General features: G+C 37.5%; 1 protein-coding gene across 20 annotated transcripts in view; it reads right to left on the bottom strand.

Moving 5' to 3' along the window:
- Positions 1-2,769: 2,769 nt before the first annotated feature.
- LOC135702051 (probable serine/threonine-protein kinase DDB_G0282963) overlaps positions 2,770-19,042 on the bottom strand; it is a 244,593-nt gene continuing 228,320 nt past the window's right edge. For 14 of the 20 annotated variants that reach the window (XM_065223029.1, XM_065223028.1, XM_065223027.1 and 11 more), the window contains 3 exons: positions 10,508-10,684; positions 10,392-10,432; positions 2,770-4,766 (listed from right to left, as the gene is read on the bottom strand). In XM_065223029.1, the coding sequence (XP_065079101.1) occupies positions 3,737-4,766; positions 10,392-10,432; positions 10,508-10,684 (1,248 nt within the window). In that variant the 3' untranslated portion in view covers positions 2,770-3,736. Of the gene's footprint in view, positions 4,767-9,503; positions 9,520-9,556; positions 10,194-10,387; positions 10,433-10,507; positions 10,685-19,042 lie in introns of those variants that run through there. The other 6 variants (XM_065223040.1, XM_065223038.1, XM_065223037.1 and 3 more) reach the window with 3 other exon arrangements.

The raw sequence follows: 19,042 nt of genomic DNA on the forward strand, positions 1-19,042 counted from the left end.
CATCGTCGTGTACAGCCTCCGGGATCGCGCTTTGGCCGTCGTATTTTGTTTATCATCGCGATTTGGAGTCACTACCTTCTTGTAAGTCGATAGTCCGGCTCGTTTTTTGGCTCGATGCACGGTTGTAGACGATACACCCAGCTTATTTGCGGCATCTCGGAGAGAGAGGTTAGGGTTTCGCTTGAAACTACCGGCAACTCTCTTTGTCGTCTCAGCGGCTTCCGGTTTTCGATTTCCCCCCGATCCAGACTTCCTGGCTGTCGACAAACGTTCCCCAAACACTTTAATTACATTTGTAACGGTTGATTTGGCAACTTTTAGCGATTTTGCCAACTTTGCGTGCGAGTAGCTCGGATTTTCGCGATGCGCGAGCAAAATTTTGATACGCTGCTCTTCTTGCTTGGACGGCATTTTGACAACTGAAGAGTGAATTCCAAAATCAAAATAGGAGCAACATTCTACACACACACACCTTCAAAATGAGGGGTGTTCAGGTTTTTTAAATGCAAAATTGAAAGAAATACGTCAAGTTGATATTGACCAAATTTTGACCGTATCACCCTTTAGATATGAGTCCTGCAGGAATTTCAATAAAATTGAAAATAGCAAGGTTTCCAACTTGCAGTTGGTGGAGTACTCCTTCACTCGAAAAATAAAATAAATTGTTAGCAGCGACAGCGTTCCTTCGCACGTGTTTCACTTATACATTTTTGCCAAAACATCAGCCTTATACATTCCTTAAGACAAACCACATAGGTCCTATAAGAATGCATAAAAGGTATGTGTAACCGCTTATTCATGTAATTTGACACATGATCTTCATTAACTTTTTGCACGGCGTCTGCTTATTAGTGGACTTATACATTTTATGAATAATCAGCAATAGAAATTTGCCAAAAGGTATCCAGTATTTTACGAGCGCTCATGGCCGCCACAATCTGGTTAAGTTTCTGGTAGGGAACATATTATTTGAAGTTTGGCTTGTGTCGTTTGACCTGTAAACGGTCAAATTTGATCGTTTATACGCCAAACGACACAACTCAAACATCAAGTCGAATGTTCCCTACCAGAAACTCAGCCAGATTGTGGCGGCCATGATCACTCGTAAAATGCTGGATAAGGAAATTTCTATCCGTGTACCAACTGAGATACTTTCAAATTGACCGTTAAATGCTTATTCGATGAACAACTTATGAGTGTTATGTCTGTTTGTCTGTGTTATTAAGATGTCGGTTGAAATTTAATATTTGAGATTTAAATAATTATAATTAAGTTTGCCTACGAAAAGTGCAATTGGATACTATTTGACTTTTGGAATACAAATAAAACGCAAGTAGAATCTTTTGAAATATTTTTTTTATGTTTACATCAATGTTAAAAAGCAAATACTTTAAAAAAAAAATACAATGCCGCTGATCAACTGTCAAGTTTTTAATCACTGGATTTGTATGGCTGATGAATACAAAGTCAAAAAATTTTGAACCTATCATCTAGTTTCGTGACAGTCTTCAAAAATAGTGATTTACAATAGCATCATCAAGGTAATTCCCGGGAAAAAATAACCATACAATAACCATAAAATAATATAAAATTACAACAACATCTATTGTCATCAATAAACGGCGCCGGTGGTGTAGTGGTAAGCGTGATTACCTCTCACCCCAGCAGGCCTGGGTTCAATCCCAGTCGGCGCCGCCGGGATGTTCTGAGGCATAACATCTCTGATCACGCCTTCCTTCGGATGGGAAGTAAAGCCGTTGGTCCCCGGTTCATGAGTTGATGGGTTGATAGGTAGGGTCCAGGTGTGGGAGCTGCCTTCCTGGCACGTTGGTAGCATTGGTGCTCAGCACGGAAAACAAGATCGACGGAAAAAACAAACCAAAGGAAAAAAAAATATTGTCATCAATCGATCTAATTGTACGTAGGGAAAATGGATGTAATGTCGGCCTAAACGACCCTAATTTGGGCCCATACATAAATTCAGCAATCGACTAAATTTTCAATAGCGACCAAAAATATCCATTAGTACCGTCCCAATGTTGCGTTCATCTAGATAAAATTGATAAATAGCAGATTTTTAGCTATGGGTCCAATCTTAGATCCATAGACCAACATTAGAGCCATTTTTGTTTGGGAAAAAGTGATTTTTTGTAACAACCCCCTTATTCTATTGTAGATTATCCCATTCACCATATATTCTATTGTGGAAATAATAAATTCTAGCGTTATTTTATCGTTGTGGACAGTTCAATTTATTTTAAGTACATTAAATTTTATTGTATGGTTACAATGCATATCATTGTTTTTTTACGGGTAGCTAGCTCGGCTGGAATATTATTGTTATTCACCAGCTGTATTCTCGTTATGTTCTCACGAAATATGGGCTCCAGTGCAATGAAAAACATATAAACAGGCCCTGTAACGTTGATCAAGGCGTTTCCGGTGTAATCTGTCTGTTCTATATAACTTTTTTGAAGGGACGTAGCTGCTTTTGTAATCGACGATCAACGGTTTAGCGTAATTGGTAGCTCACCCACGCATACTAACACCGCTGTCAGGTAGAGTAGCCGACAATAAATAAATATACTACAATCCACCTGTGATATTATTCCACCATTAAAAGAACGATCTGTTACTGTATGTAATTGAAATATATATATATTTACCAATAAGTTCACAGTGTACTCAACGTATTACATTGGAGTTGCCAAATGTCTTGTTCCTGGATTATCCGATTTATTTTTCTTCCTGTTCCGAATGCCTTTTCGCCGGTTTGAATTTCGTATTTGCGTCTTATGCGTGTAACAAGGGGATCAATGTGTGAATTTTAATTCAGATTTCATGAGAGGAAGTTTTTTTTTTGTTATTGATAAATACAATTGTCACGTTGTTTTCAATCCGTTTAGAACCGATTTTTGGTTGACTTTGTTTCTTGTTTAGCATGTCAAAATTTCCGCGGCAGGGTAATACTTGTTCGCATTCAACTTTGTTTTCCGCTTTGCATTGTTTTAATTAATGTTAATAGTTGATGTAGAAAGAACCGACGTCTTCTATAGTTCTGCAAGGAAATATAGAGATTGATTTAAACTTATGTGTGTACTTGTGTAATAATATTCGCTATTCGATTGCTGACGTTCGCTGGGAATGCCATCTAAATTCAATTCGATTAACTGTTCTGAAAAAATTAAAATTCATTCAGCAATTCGCGTAAAAACGAAACTGTATGTAATGCAGGTATTTATATAAGATTGCACGAAACGTTCAAAGGGAGGAAGGAAACAATTTAACATGTTTGTTGTATAGCTTTTCCTAGCATCTTTACAGCACCTTTCTCTATTAAAAAAAAAATCACTTGTCCTACAAATGTAAAAGCGCTCATTCGAAAGGAAACACGCTTGCATCTATTATAGCCTTCCTGTAATATTAGCTCAAAAGTGTTTTTACGGTTTCTGCGGTTGATCAGGAGTAAAATGGACAGGTTATTTGTTTTATTGATCCAAAAAGCAGTTTTTGTTGAGTATATAGTTTGGGTTGCTTCCATGCTTTAATTTTCAATTTGGTTATAGGTTGGTTGTATCAGAGTGATGAATATGTATGAGCGCTGGTTTTTGAATAGATACTTGTTCTGCAAGTCCATAATTTAAAGGTTATTGGATCACATTCATTTATAGTTTGTTTCAAATTTGTTTGTTCAATGGTTTTATTTAAATATATAAATAATCATTCTCTTACCGAACTAGATAACTAAGCTACTTTCCTTACAACTACTATCATTACATCCAGTCAATCCGTTTGCTAGCTTAAGACTATTGATCTTATTATTGATAGCGTCCTTTTCCTTTTCGGCTATTTGCTCTTTATCATCATCGTCATCATGCTTGTTCTGGTTGTTATTGTTGTTGTTATCGTTCGCGTCATCGCCTTGAACGGGAGAGGAGCCGCCATTTTGTTGCTCGTGATTGTAGGCATTTTCCTTTGACTCTTCAGTTCCGTTACTGTTATCGACAGTTTCGATAACGATCTGTACGTTTGGCGTTGCCAGGGGTGATGATGGCGAGAGTGGCGTTGCCGGGACACGTTCGGTCATCGGAGTAACAGGAGCGGATTTTGATTTGTGCGCTGTAGGCGAATCCGCCGGAAAGGTACTATTTGCGAAAGAAGATGGCGGCTTGATGGCGGACGATCGCTTGTTGGACGGCGATGCACCGCTCTGCTTGTGGGAGGTGATGAGTCCATTTCCACCGTTCATCTGAGTCCGGATTGAGGTTTTGAGCAATTTTGTACCGTTGGTAGGCGGCGGAGGGGGCGGTGAGACGCTACTGTTGCTTTGATTGAGTTTGCTAGAGGTCAGGACGTTACCGATGAGGGTGGTGCGAACGGTTTTCATGGTTGAACCATTGGTATTGGATGGAGAGGGTGCTGATGATGCAATGTGGTTCAGATTACTATTGGAACCGAGGGAAGACCGCTTTTGGCCCATGGTGGACGAGCTGCCATGATGTTGATGATGATGATGATGATGGTTCGAGTGTTTGATCGATGAGAGCTGTGTATAGACGGATGAGATTTGGGTTTTTGGCTTATGGTTCACCGGTCCACGGCTGTTGTTGCTGTTGATGAGTGCCGACGATGATGTTGATGGTGATGTTGTGCTGTGGTTGTTGCTGCTGCTGCCATTAGCGTGGTGATGATGGTGGCTGCTGTTGCTGTTGGCGATTGCAGGAGATCGGAGGCCGTTGCGTAGTGGCGAAGGTGGTTCACTTCGACTGTCGGAAGAGAAGAGAAAGTGATTAACTTAGGATAATGTGTAGCTTTGGTAGTCAGAAATATAACAACACATTTGTTTAATGGTTTGATTTTATTTACGATATTATAATTCTAATGTTGTTATTGAGTCCGTGCTTAGGTTAGCCAAAGAAATAAAGAAATAATATCAATAACTTATCAAGAAGACAAGTCCGGAGAACTTCGAGATTTTGGCGTAATTGTTTTTGTAGTTGTGTGAAATTGTTAAACAATATAGGCCCAAGAATGCTACCCAGAGGAACTCCTGCTCCAACAGGTAGTCTATTAGATTTGGAATTTTGATAACTTTCCTGCAGAGTTCTGTCAGTTATATAATTTTGAACTAACTTCATAATATAAAGTGGAAAATTAAACTTTTTCAATTTAGCAATCAAACCTTCATGCCAAACACTGTCGAATGCTTTTTCTATGTCTAGAAGAGCAACTCGAGTTGAGTGGCCTTCCGATTTGTTTGAACGAATTAAATTGGTAACTCTTAAGAGTTGATGAGTAGTTGAATGCCCATGGCGAAATCCAAACTGCTCATCTGCAAAAATTGAGTTCGTATTGATGTGAAGCATCATTCTATTCAAAATTATATTTTCAAAAAGTTTACTTATTGAAGAAAGCAAACTTATTGGGCGGTAGCTAGAAGCTTCAGCTGGATTTTTATCCGGCTTCAAAATTGGAACAACTTTTGCATTTTTCCATTTATCAGGAAAGTATGCCAAATGGAAACATCTGTTAAATAATTTTACCAAGAAAGACAAGGTACTCTCTGGGAGTTTTTTGATGAGGATATAGAAAATTCCATCATCACCTGGAGCTTTCATATTATGAAACTTTTTAGTTAAAGACCTTACTTCGTCCAAATCAGTCCCCCAGGAATCATCAAAAATATTTTCCCGAGAGAAAATATTCCGAAAATCCCGAGCAACCTGATTCTCAATAGGACTAGTAAGACCCAAACTGAAATTATGGGAACTCTCGAATTGCTTAGCAAGTTTCTGAGCTTTTTCCAAATTTGTGATCAAAATTTTACCACCTCCTTTAAGCGCTGGAATAGGCTTTTGAGGTTTTTTCAAAATTTTTGTGAGTTTCCAAAAGGGTTTGGAACTCGGGTCTAGTTTAGAAACATTATTTTCAAAAGTTTTGTTCCTCAGGGCAGAGAATCGTTTTTTAATTTGTTTTTGCAAATCCCGCCAGATAACTTTCATGGCAGGATCGCGTGTTCTTTGATATTGTCGCCTACGGACATTTTTAAGACGGATCAAGAGCTGAAGATCGTCGTCTATTATTATTGAATCGAATTTAACCTCGCATTTTGGTACTGAGGCAGCTCTTGCTTCAACTATAGAAGTAGTCAGAGATTCAAGAGCATAATTAATTTCATCTTTGGTTTGCAAAGGAATGTTTGGATTGAAGTTATATTCCATAAATGTTCGATATTGCTTCCAATCAGCTCTATGGTAATTGAAAGTAGAGCTGTTGGGAATAGAAATTATTTCTTGGGATATTTCAAAAGTTACTGGAAGGTGATCAGAACCGAAGTCAGCATGGGTAACCAATTGGCTACAAAGTTGACATGAATCAGTTAATACCAAATCAATAGTGGAGGGATTTCTTGCAGAAGAAAAGCATGTTGGACTGTTTGGATAATGAATAGTGTAATAACCTGGAGAACAATCATCAAACAGAATATTACCATTGGAATTGCTTTGAGCATTATTCCATGAGTGGTGTTTTGTATAAAAATCACCAATAATGAAGAATTTAGACCTATGACGGGTAAGTTTCTGAAGGTCACCCTTGAGAAAATTCTTTTGCTGGCTTACGCATTGGAATGGCAAATAGGCAGCTATAAATGTAAGTTGTCCAAATTTTGTTTCAACAGAAACTCCCAAAGTTTCAAAAACTTTGGTTTCAAATGAAGAAAGAATTTTATGTTTGATTCGTCTATGAACAATGATGGCAACGCCACCACAGGGTCCATCAAGACGATCATTTCTATAAATGAAATAATTTGCGTCCTTCTTAACCTTATGGTCAGGTTTAAGGAACGTTTCGGTTATAACGGCAATATGCACGTTATGAACTCTCAAAAAGTTAAATAGCTCGTCTTCATTATCTTTAAGAGATCGAGCATTCCAATTTACAATATTTAATGCTTTTAAATCCATTACTGAACTTTAAAGTCATGACAATATTATTTGCAAATTTTACTCCAGTTTGAATAGCATCAAACATGGAGTTAGATTTAAGCATATCAGAAATCATGTCAATTAATGATTTCTGTAAAAATTCCATTTTAGGGGCAGTAATGCATCCTAAATCAAAATTGTCAAAATGTTCGTTAGAATTACGTTGGTTAGTATTTTGAAGTCTACCCGCTGCAATAGCAGCATAGGTAGCTCCATTAACTCGCTAAAGATTGTTAGCAGCGAGGGGAGTAGGTATAGATGAAAAATTTGAAGCAGAGGTTATACTTGTACCTACGGGTACGAATGTAGAATTTGTTCCTCGCTGACCGTTGTTAACAGCAGAGGAATTTGTACCTGGTCGGAAACGTAGAGCGTTTCCTACCTGTCGCTTAGAACGAGATTGTAGAATCGCTTTGCGAGTCTTACATTCACAAAAATTAGATTTGTGGTTTTCACCACAATATGAACATTTAAATTTCTTAGGATCTTCCTTCACAGGACAGTCGTCCTTTGCGTGAGAGGAATCACCACAATTCATGCATTTAGCTGGCATGTAGCAATTTTTAGTTCCGTGACCCCATCCCTGGCACTTACGGCACTAAGTGAGGTTTTGGAAATTTCCTCCAGTCTTCCTGAAGTGTTCCCACTTCACTCGGACATGGAGCATAAGGCTAGCTTTTTCTAAGGCCTTAAGGTTGTTTAGTTCACTAGACTTGAAGTAAACTAAATAAAAATCATTAGAAATCCCGTTGCGCGAATCGCCAGAGTGGCACAACTCCAAGTAATTTTGCCAGTTCATTTTTGATCTGATCCAGGGATTCACCACTGGACAGTCCTTTCATGACAACCTTGAACACACGTTCAATTTTGGTGTCGTAAGTAAAAAAATTATGCTGCTTCTCAGTAAGATACTTGAGAAGACATTTAAATCCGTCCAAGGTTTCAGCCAATACACGGCATTCACCCCGACGTCCAATTTGTAGTGAAAACTTAACTTTCACGAAGTTCAAAAGTTCCAAGCGAAGAGCATGGAAATCGGAAGTGGTTATCACAATAGGGGGAATCTTTTCCTTCTTGGCATTAAGCCGGGAAAGTTTACTACAATTTTTCTTGGATGATGGATCATTCTCATCATCCGTGAGCAAATCAAATTGATTACTTAAATTAATTTCATCAGAAGGGGGATCAAGAGTTTGCCCCTTTCTTTTGCGTTTAGGCGCCATGGCAGCAGTAAATTTTTATCCAAATCGACTTCCAAGCAGATTACTATAAGAATCTGAAGGATCGAAGAGGAATTTTCCAAATCGATATCCAAGAAGGATTGCCTCGGGTAGGGCCAAACAAGGATCGAAGAGGAATAAGAGTTGAACAAAGGTAGAATTTTTTTACAGGTTGAGCACTGAAAAGTGCTGTTTAAATTTATTGTAGCCTTAGGTAGTAGTAACACTTCGTTCAGCAAAAATCAAATAGATCCGCACGGCAAGAGAGCACGATGCGGACTGATTGATTTAGTTCTTAAATATCGTTTGACAAGGGCTTAATTTTTTTGCACAGAACTAGAATCGATTTGCAGTCTTCGACAAAGTTGTTCTGCAATGTTTACCCAATCTAAGTCTCAGATATGGGCAATATTGCCCATTATGTGGATATAGTTTGTTTTCGTTCACCAGTCATTTTGCTATACAAACTTTAAAATTCTCCCGAAAAATCCAAATCTCAACCAAATTTGTTCAAATTTGGTACAGTTCTTAGGGTTCAACACAAATCGAATAGCGGGTTGTAAGGGTTTCCCACCCTAAGGCGCAATGAATGACATTTGAGAATTATTTTCCTAACAAAGCTTACATGAATCTATTCTGACTATATCAACTAAATTATAGGGATATGTAATTTAATCATTTTTTTTAGTTTTTTTAAGATCATTAGAAAACATATGTTTGCATATGAATGAATCTAATGTTTTGCAGGTGTTATTCTTATTTTTTTTGTAAATATGACAGTTATGAAAATGAAATCAAATTACTACTATGAGATTCGTTCTAGTCCGCTAACAAAATTTAACCCGATTTGGATGTGAACCAGCATGGATTTACTATAAATCTAGTTAGATCATATGCAAACCAGACCATTTGTGCGCATCCGATACAACTAACAATGAATGAGTGTGATCACAGCATTAGTTACCTCATTTAACTAGCGATAGCAGCATGAAAGTAGAGTTAAAGTAAATATTTGTGTGTTGGTATTAAAAATGATGATTGTTATAACGGGACGACATCTAACAACTTATTGTCGAACTAGGTAGGTACTCGCACATAATTCAACCCTCCAGTAGGTTGCTAGTGACAAACACAATATTTAGCACCAATTTTGATCCAGTTTGGACCCTTGTCGCGGTTACCAATTTCCATAAGCAGCCGGACAAGCGTCCATCCGGTTGTGCAACAGATGTAAGATGCAGATGACGTTAATGGAACACAGCAGAAAGAACGAAAGTAACACATCGCAAGCAAGTACCTGTCCAAGTTGCAGCCTGTGAGCAGTTAAATATTTGTGTCCAAGGTGTTCCGATCCCGGGGCCAAGTTTTTGGTTTTTTTTTTGGTGAGAAGCATTTATGAGAGCCCAATGATGGTGATGATGGTGGTGAGGAACAATAATGGGTGCACAATTTCGGTTTTAGCAATGGTTTGTATCACATGATCCGTTTGTTTGAGCAAGCAGCATGTTTCAGAAAAGGTTGGATGTTAGTTAAAGGTGGATGTTAGTAAAAAGAAAACAATCAATCATAAGAAAATTAGGTATCGATTTCTGTTTGTGGTTCGGATCGTTCACTCCTGTGGAACAACCGATAGAAACACAGCAGCGCGTAGCGGATTTGATAGAAGCTACGATGGATTTTACCCATCAGGAGCGAATTGAATCGGATTACTCTAATCACAAACAGGGAGGAACGATTGGACAGTTGTCGCATTCTGGGAGCCACTAAGCTCCAATCGATGCAATTAGTTCGTGGTGTTAGGAACCGATTGAACAAATCCGGTGCAAACGACAGCAGGCGACACGCGAAACCGTAAATCCGGCGAAAAATCGTGCTAAATCCTTGTACCGAGCGATTAACAAGGTTACACTCAAAGTCGGTGAAGTTTCTGATGGGGAAAAAGTCAGCCACAAACAGAGAACGACGGGGAAGGTAACAAAAAATGGCTCTGCGTTTCGTGGAGTGGAGTAAAACAAACCAAGTGGTTAGAGAAATAAAAGAGAAAAGAAAATTAAAAAGGATTTAGAAACTATATGAGAAGGTCGGCTCGAATGGATGAAGCGAAGACTTAACTAATTGAAAATCGATAACGATAAAATGTGGCGCGAACCACACAAAATGAAAATGTCAAAACGACAGTAATTACCTCGCTAATCCTTCCTGTCCGCCGAATGACAGTGGCCTCAACTGCGAAGAATGAATGAGAAAAAGAGCATTAGGTAAGATTTCCGTTTCTTGGCGCATTATGCCCAGATTCCTTACCCTCTCAGTCTGCGTGGCGGTGCTGATTGTATCAATAGTCTTGTCATCGGTGCCGTTCCCAGCGGCCCGGTCTGCGGCAACCGGTAGGCCTGCCTGTAGCTTTTCCCGCTCGGCTTCGTACTTTTCGATCAGGTTCTGCTGCTGTCGAATGGTGCGGTCCTTGGCCGTAATCTCGCCCTGGGTGGAGGTGGAAATGAGAACATTAGTTAAGGGGATTTCAATACGAATGCAGTTGGAAGAATATTTACAATATTCAATAAATTCAAGGATTTTTAGGGAAGAATTGTTGAAAAAAAGACTGAAGCGGTTCAGAAAAACTAATTAGAATTTTTGGGAAATCAGTACAATATTTAACATAGAAATGAAAGAAAGTACAAATCTGAAAAATAAAAACGAATAAAAATGCTGATAATCTAAACAAACTAGGCTTCAGAATTGATAAATTTGATACAGGCACTTGCAATCCTTGTTTTTCTGTAATTCAAAATGATTTTAAAGGGCGAAAGGTGTTGTTTGTTCAACATGTGCTTAGAAACGAAAATATGTTAAGCTTGCCCAATATTACGAATACATCATAGCGATAGAACAGAGTTTAGGGTGTATTGAGATGAGTCAATTCAGGTTAATTTAACATTTAAAACTGATTTGTTTCTTATGAAATTTTACTGATTGTGTGGTGAAAGCTTAAATAAAAATATTGTTTGAAAAAATGGGGTTTTCAGAAATATGGAACATTGTTTGATAATTCAAGACCAACAATTGAAGAGGCCTCAACTTCCTTTTTTTTTTAAAACCTTGCAAGGTTATTTTCTCGCTGACCGAAACCTTCATTCGCAAACCTTAAACACAATCGGGTAGAGGAGAATTTCCCCTACCTGTTCATTTAATTGGTTTGCGTGGGCGGACTTTGGTTCGTGACAAAATGTTGTAAGGCCAAGGGTAGTGTAAGGGTTTGTTTGCAAAATGGAGTATAGGCTTTTTCAATTGTTGTTCTTGAATTATTATTCATATTATCCTCGTGAACTAGTATGAAATGGCCAAATATGATTTAGAATTTCTTATGAAAATGGGCTCTCATATTTAGTATGACATGATTTTTGTTTATGGTTGCTTTGTTTATAACTCAGTGACTTTATCACTTTAGTAGATTCTTCGAGCGATTTAAAGTCGTGACCTTCCTCAATACTAGAGTATATGTACTAACCCCCAATAACAATAAAAAAAGAAAATCTTGGATTTTAAAAGATTAAGCGAATAAAAGCGAATTAAAGAAAAAAAAACCCGAATTTATCCACCTATGGTGTGATCAGACCCTTCTTACTTATTCAAGTTTATTTATTTTATTGTCATTATCAGTGACCAAGCCCCCCACCCCCGTGTCATCCAGTGGCGCTACGCCACTGCCTGGGGGTACCCGGAATATATCCGGGTGTAGTCTATTTGGTGAGGCTACCAATCACTTTATCATCGTATTTTAATGTGATTTAATGGGTTTTAATTCAATTCATATTCAAGCAACTTCCCCGGGGTACCCGGAACATGTCCAAGTGTGTCCAATGTGGTCTGGAACACTTAACACGACTTGCATTGATCTTATTTTTGAATTCTGTAGTAATTTGATGTGTGGCATGATGGTTTTGATACGTCAATAGCGTTCAATGGGACCCCAAGACCTATCATTTGGCGCCGAGTTTGTCCAAATCGGTTGAGCGGTTGCTGAGAAACGTGAGCGCATTCATTTCGTTACATACACACACACATACACACATACACACGTACACACACACACACACACAGACATGTTCCGATCTCGTCGAGCTGAATTTGAACTCACAAATCCCATTCAGTAAACGGCTGCATTACCAATTATACTGCGGCTTAAGGATATTATTTCCTCTACAAGAGTGCACAAAGTGGGGATTTAATCAGCTACTCCTAGAGAAATGCAGCCACTCTTTTCTATGCTCATCGTCACATGCAGAGCAGCAACCGTGTGTCGACTAAAAGAGTAGCTTTAAAGCACACGGTAAAAAGTTGTCACATCTAATACAAATGCTCTTGCACTTGACTCAGTCTGTCATGCGGCACTACGAATCGAAGTGATTTATAATTGATTTTCAGGTGATTTACGTTTTGAAACAAAGTGAATTGTCGTTGACTAATATGTACTGTATAACACCTTTAAATCAAAATGATTATCATTTGAATTGGCACCACTGTTTTTATCCATTGAATTTGATAAGTTTTGCTTTTGGAAGCAAATGTAGAAAAACGCACATGCCAATAATTACTCGCGAAGATGGCAAGTCAACAACAAATTAATTAAGAGCAAGAAAGCGATAATTCTCCATTTCCACCCGAAATAACTTGCATTCTAGAGCGCGAGTATTCCAAAATTGTTGCTGTATTCAATAATAGTGTATTATTCAGATAAGTTCTATTACAATACACTGTCAAACTTATCAAATTGATTGCTCAATGTTACTTCTACTACAAGCCTTGTAATGTTGTTCAATATCACTTGGACACATGTGACCTGGGTAGTAATATGATATATGTTCTATGGTCATACTCTGAATAACATATAACAAGGCTTGCAGTATGAACAAGGCAATATATTCTTTAAATCCATATTCAGCAAACATGAAATCCAAGGATAAATTAGTTAAATTTAAAGCGATAGATTTTTAATCTAAAATGAAGTGATTTGCTGTTGATTTCATCGTGCTTCGATATGATCTCTTCCAAGGGATTTGCACATCGATTTGCAATGTTTGGTAAGTAGTGCAAATTTAACAGCAAATCACTTTACATTACAATCACTTTACATGAGTACGGGAAAGTGGGGCAGTTTGGCCACCTTAAGAAAATCATCACTAATTATATCAAATTCAGTTGAAATGTAAATTCAAGAATTACTGATATTTGGCTCCGCAAAGTGTCACACACGACTGAGCCTAGTAAATACATGAACTAGTTAAAAAATTAATGACGAAAGATTTTTAATCAAATTGATATTTCATGTTCTATTTACATCATTAATACAAATTAAATAATAAAAGTATACTTTTGAATCTTATGAAAGAAGATTAAAAAATGTGCATTTTGTAACCGAAATAAAACCGTTTAGGTTAAATAAGCACCCTATCAGGGCGCCCTAGTAAACAACTGGTAAGAATTTTCTGTTTTCATGAGAATTTAAGAAGGGTTAGAAGTGCACAGTCTTAGCACAGACAAACAGACATAACACATTGAATATTTTTCAATATATAACATCGTTGCTAAAACACTACCGCCATCTGTTGAGTATACTGTGATGGATAGTACGCTGAACAGATGGCGGATAAATAAACGCTAAACGCAAACGCAAACGCGGTACTACCAACTAAAAACCATTTAAATTGACCGTTAAATGCGTGTTCAATGAACAACTTGCAAGTGGTGTGTCTGTTTGTAAGTGGTTTTAGCGTAACAAAATTTAATAGAAACTATTACTTTCGGTTGAATAAATTACATCTACGAAGTACTGCCTATTTAAGACTATTTTTTCAGTCTTGTAAATGACTGATTTCTTACCAAAGCCGAGGGGGACGACACATCTAAATCTCAAGTCTAGATGCTCAACAAATCTCACACTAGCGAATCAATCTTCGAAAAATCTTCTTTCATTTCTCGCATCTACTTGCATCGCGCATCATCTTTTTGCAGGAAATCTTCAGAATCGTCGTCAATCTTCTTTCTATCTACTCAGTGTGCGCGCAGCTAGCCACAGCAAAACATAATCTTTCCTGCATCGTAGATAAAGTCGTCCCCCTCGACCAAAGCAGCTGTTTAAAAACGTAATTTCATATGATACAGTAATATTTATAAATAATAATGCAAAATTGAAGAATTTAGGTAGAAAATGTTTGAAATATCAGTGGTGCTCATATTTCCCCGAATGGGCTTAAAAAATATTTTGCTTAGCAAAACTTTAATGTTTATAAAACAAATAGAAAACATCGTGTCATATAAGAAACTAATGACCGTTTGGCTACTGAAGGAATATGAACAATAAGTTATAAGAAATTACTGATAGACCTTCCCAACTAACAATTTTCACAACGTAAACGCTTTACTCATTTCATTTATACAGCCTCAAGCTGTATTCAAACGTTATACGATATGAAGAAACCTTTACTCAACCTCTATACAAGCAAATCTGGCGAACTTACTCAGCTACTTATGGCTGTTGGAACGGTCGGGAGAAGCTCTTATTGCATACCCATTAACGATTCTATACAGCTGTTATCACGCTGTTTAGTTGTGTGTGAACTTGAAAGGCGCTTATTCAACCTTTTCCCGGTTATCCAATAATCACTAAACAGCTTTCTCTTGAAGCCGGGTTAAATACTGTTTACGCTTTTTTATGAAGGAATTTATTGAGTTTATTTTGCTGTGAATCAAATTAATCGAAGTTAGTTACAAATCATCACCAAATTATTTACCCTGCACCGGAGGAACCTGGAATCGAACTCGAGACGACCTCATTGGCAAACCTTGACACTACCAACTGTGCTACGCCAACACTTTGAACTTATGTAAACAAATCAACATTCCCTTCTACAACAAAATCACTGAGTAGAGGCTTTATAATAGTGCACATGAATCACTTTTCTCGACTAGTTATAAAATAGCAGAGTAAAAGCTGTAAAACTGCACACGTCTAATAATAAACCTAGTTGACTGTGAAAATGCTTCCGAAGTTGCTCTAACACAGTTTATAAGCTGAGTACATGTTGTTTAGTTTGCTTGTAGCTGTATCTCCAGCTTCTTTTCAGCTACTTTACAGTACAACGCTGGAAAAGTTGGCTTACAAAGCTGAAAATGTTAGTTGGGTTATTTTCTGATTCAGAAATCTTTTAACAATTTTAACATTTTGAGCTAGCCTAACATTTTTAGAATATTAGATAAATAACTAAACACTACAGAAAAGTAATTTTTTAGTCTAAAATGAAATGGATATTTCAAGTAGGCTTCAAGCATTAAGCCTGCAAGAGATTTTTTGTAAAATAGGGGAAATAGATGTAAGTTCGGTCTAAATGCCCCTAATTTGGGCCCATACATAAATTCAGCAATCGACTAAATTTTCAATAGCAACCAAAAATATCCATTAGTACCGTTCCAATGACGCGTTCATCAAGATAAAATTGATAATTAGCAGATTTTTAGCAATGGGCCCAATCTTAGATCCATAGGCCAACATTAGAGCCATTTCCCCTTTGTTAAATAAGTTTATTTTAAAGCCATTGGCTCACTTTCGCCTACAGCGGAACGTTGAACGCCATAACCAATGAATGAAGATCTTTATGTGATCTCATGGTAGTTTCTGGAATCTGGGAACATTTAGGAATTCAAGATGGCAGATCATGGATTTTTCAATCCAATATGGCAGACCCAGATTCAAGATGACGGCCTCCGGACAAAGAATACACATGTGTGTAATATGTGTATCTGAACGCAGGCTTGCAATTGCTCATTACAGCAAAAATGTTATTATTCAGAACTATGAAACTATGAGATATTATAACGATCTTTTTATTTGTAAGATGCAGGAAGAGGAGGTAAAGTTTGTGTATGACACGTAAAACCTGTCAACTTCATAAATACCCCCTAACAACTCGATTTCATTACTTCATTACTTCACCTGTCAACTTCGTTTCGAGAGTGTCACAATTAGCGATTAGCTATAACGTAGAGCGCTCACTCATCGCGATTGCAAATTACAGCAAAAATCGCAAAATGTGACCCTCTGAAAGCAAAACTGACAGGTTTTATGTGTCATACACAAAGTTTACCTTCTTGCATCTTACATAAAAAATATATTATTATAACACCTCATAGCTTCATAATTTCAAAAAGTAGCATTTTAGCTGCAACGAGTATTTGCAAGCTTACCCTTGTAATATGGGCATTTACGGAATGGGTTCAATGGGTAGAAGCTGAAAATCGATGTTCACCGTCATTTTGGAATTTACTCGACGAGTATATAGAAGTTTAAAATTGACATCCGCCGCCATTTTGGAATCCGATATCTCAACTTCTGCTGAAAATCAACAGGTGGTCGGAGGTGCGGCCTACAGCTCAACCGTTTATTCCCACTGAACCGACGAAATCCTATGTTGGGATGTGTGTTGTTAATGAAATACAGCTGTATTTGTTTTTAAAACCTAGCTCAGGTTGAGGTTCGCACTGACAGTTCGGTTTTGCCGATAATAAACGAATTTGCTATAAATGTGGTACTCCGCGTATTGGATTTGATAGCCTTTACGTGTACCTTATCAGTACCCGTAGTATAATTGGTAATGCACCCGTAAATTGGATTTGTGGGTTCAAATACCGTCAGTTGCCGTCAATTTTTTCTTACTCATATGTGTTTTGCTTCTCAGTATCTTCTCTAAACAAAAATAACTAAAAATCTTGACTTGTTTGTTATGGGCAATGTGAATGACATTTGTGCTAAAATTCGGCCATTTTGAATCTTGCATTGATTTTCAAAATATCTAATTCGATATTTTTCAATAAATCATAGCACGAAAATGTCACTTTCAATCTAAATAAGTATAAGCAAAGCTGTAGGAATAAAATTAAACACGTTAAAGAATATAAATTATAGGTAAAAAGCCCATAAAAATTGTAAAAACATAAACAAATAAAAAATCCCTTTTAAATATGTTTAAATATATTTTTAATTAAAAACCTTCTTAATTTTTTTATTGCTCATTACGGTAGGTCCACTTACAGGATTCCCCCGAAGAACGCGTTACCCACTGAGTTGCACCCACCGCTTTTTCTCGGCGGGGTTTCAACCAAGCTCTCTGATTTTCTGAGAGTGACTAGTTCTCCATTGACCCTACTCACATGCAAAAAATCAGACCAACTGGTTGAAACCAAGGGGGGGAGGTGGCTGTCAAATACGAACAATCTTCGCCTACCTCGCATAACTGGTTCCAAATGTAAACAAGCCATAAGAAACCTACAGGGTTTGTTTACGTTTGGAACCAGTTTCATACAAGAATGATCAGTAGGCTGATTTGACAGCACGTCCCCCCAGCAGTGTTGGAAAAATCAGAAATCAATTGATATTTTTCCGCTCTCATGCGCTCGCAATATCACGCGTGATATTAGAACAAAATATCATTTTACAAGCTCCTTTGATATTGCGAGACTATTCACAATGTGCAAAAATCAAGCTGAGAGTTGACTCGACACAAAAATGATTCCATTACACATCGTTTTTTTTTAGAAAGAGAAAGCATAGTTTGCTATCTCTTTTTAATCTTCACCGATGGCAGACGCGAAGGGACTGCTGCAAGCCATTATGGAAGTTTCGGTTGCATTCGGGTGTAAAGCAAAAATCATTAAACTCAATCTCACCACAGTTTGGTGAGATTTGCAGTTGGTGAGTTTTGTTAGCTTGATATTCCGAGCTGCGATATCACAACTTGCAAAAGAAACCGCAGTAGTTTGCTTGTTGATTTTTGTCTGCGAAAATCAAGCGTGATCTTGGGCGTTGGTGAGATTTGATTTTTTGATATTTTCCCAACACTGCCCCCCAGGTTGAAACCCGCCGAGAAAAAGCGGTGGGTGCAACTCAGTGGGTAAGGCGTTCTTCGGGAAATAGCTGTAACAATCCACTGTTTTTTCACTGCTCTTTCAATGCGTATTGAGGTTCCCAACAACTTTGCACAGTTTGAACAAATTTGGTTATAATCTCGATTTGCGGGAAATTTTTAAATTTTGTATGGTAATAGGAACGATGCTGTTCATTTACTTACCAAAAGTCTAAACATTGCTCATATTTCACCATGTCTCGGATATAGAATACTATGCAAAACAACTTTGTCCAAGACAACAAATCGATTTGATCTTTGTACAATAAGTTACTAATCTTTCACTTTAGACCAAGTGTTCCACACGTACCTACAAGCTCATATATACGCCTTTAGGTATTTGCGGCATAATTGGTCTAAATTAATGTTTTAATAACTTTTGTCTCAGAAGTCTAATTGATAGACTGCAGGTCAATTAGACTTCTGAGACAAAAGTTATTATAACATTAATTTAGACCTATCATGCCACATAGGAACAAAATTGTTCTGCATAGTATTCCCAATCTATTTCCAAGGTTTGGTGAAATTTGAGCAATATTTGAATTTTTAGCAAGCAAATGAATAGACTCGATTCGTTGCCCATATAGGTAACATTTGAAATTCTTCCGCAAATCGTAATTATAACCAAATTCGGTCAAATTTTGCACAGTTGTTGAGTACCTCGACATGCATTGACAGAGCAGTGAGCAACGGGTCATCCACCATACAAACTTGCCCCAGCCTAATGCTCATTTTGCACACCTGCGCTGAAAATAATCACTTAGGTTTTTTTTGGCTCAGGAAAGTAAAATTAAAAATTTAAATTTTTGATTGTAATAAAGCACTACATTCTACAATAGAATATCGAAATACTAGCGATAATAGAACTTTGAACTTTGACTAG

The sequence above is a fragment of the Ochlerotatus camptorhynchus genome, unplaced genomic scaffold (genome assembly GCF_037179485.1).
Source record: "Ochlerotatus camptorhynchus isolate MF236.1 unplaced genomic scaffold, CSIRO-AGI_Acam_v1.1 ptg000183l, whole genome shotgun sequence".
NCBI lineage: Eukaryota > Metazoa > Arthropoda > Insecta > Diptera > Culicidae > Ochlerotatus > Ochlerotatus camptorhynchus.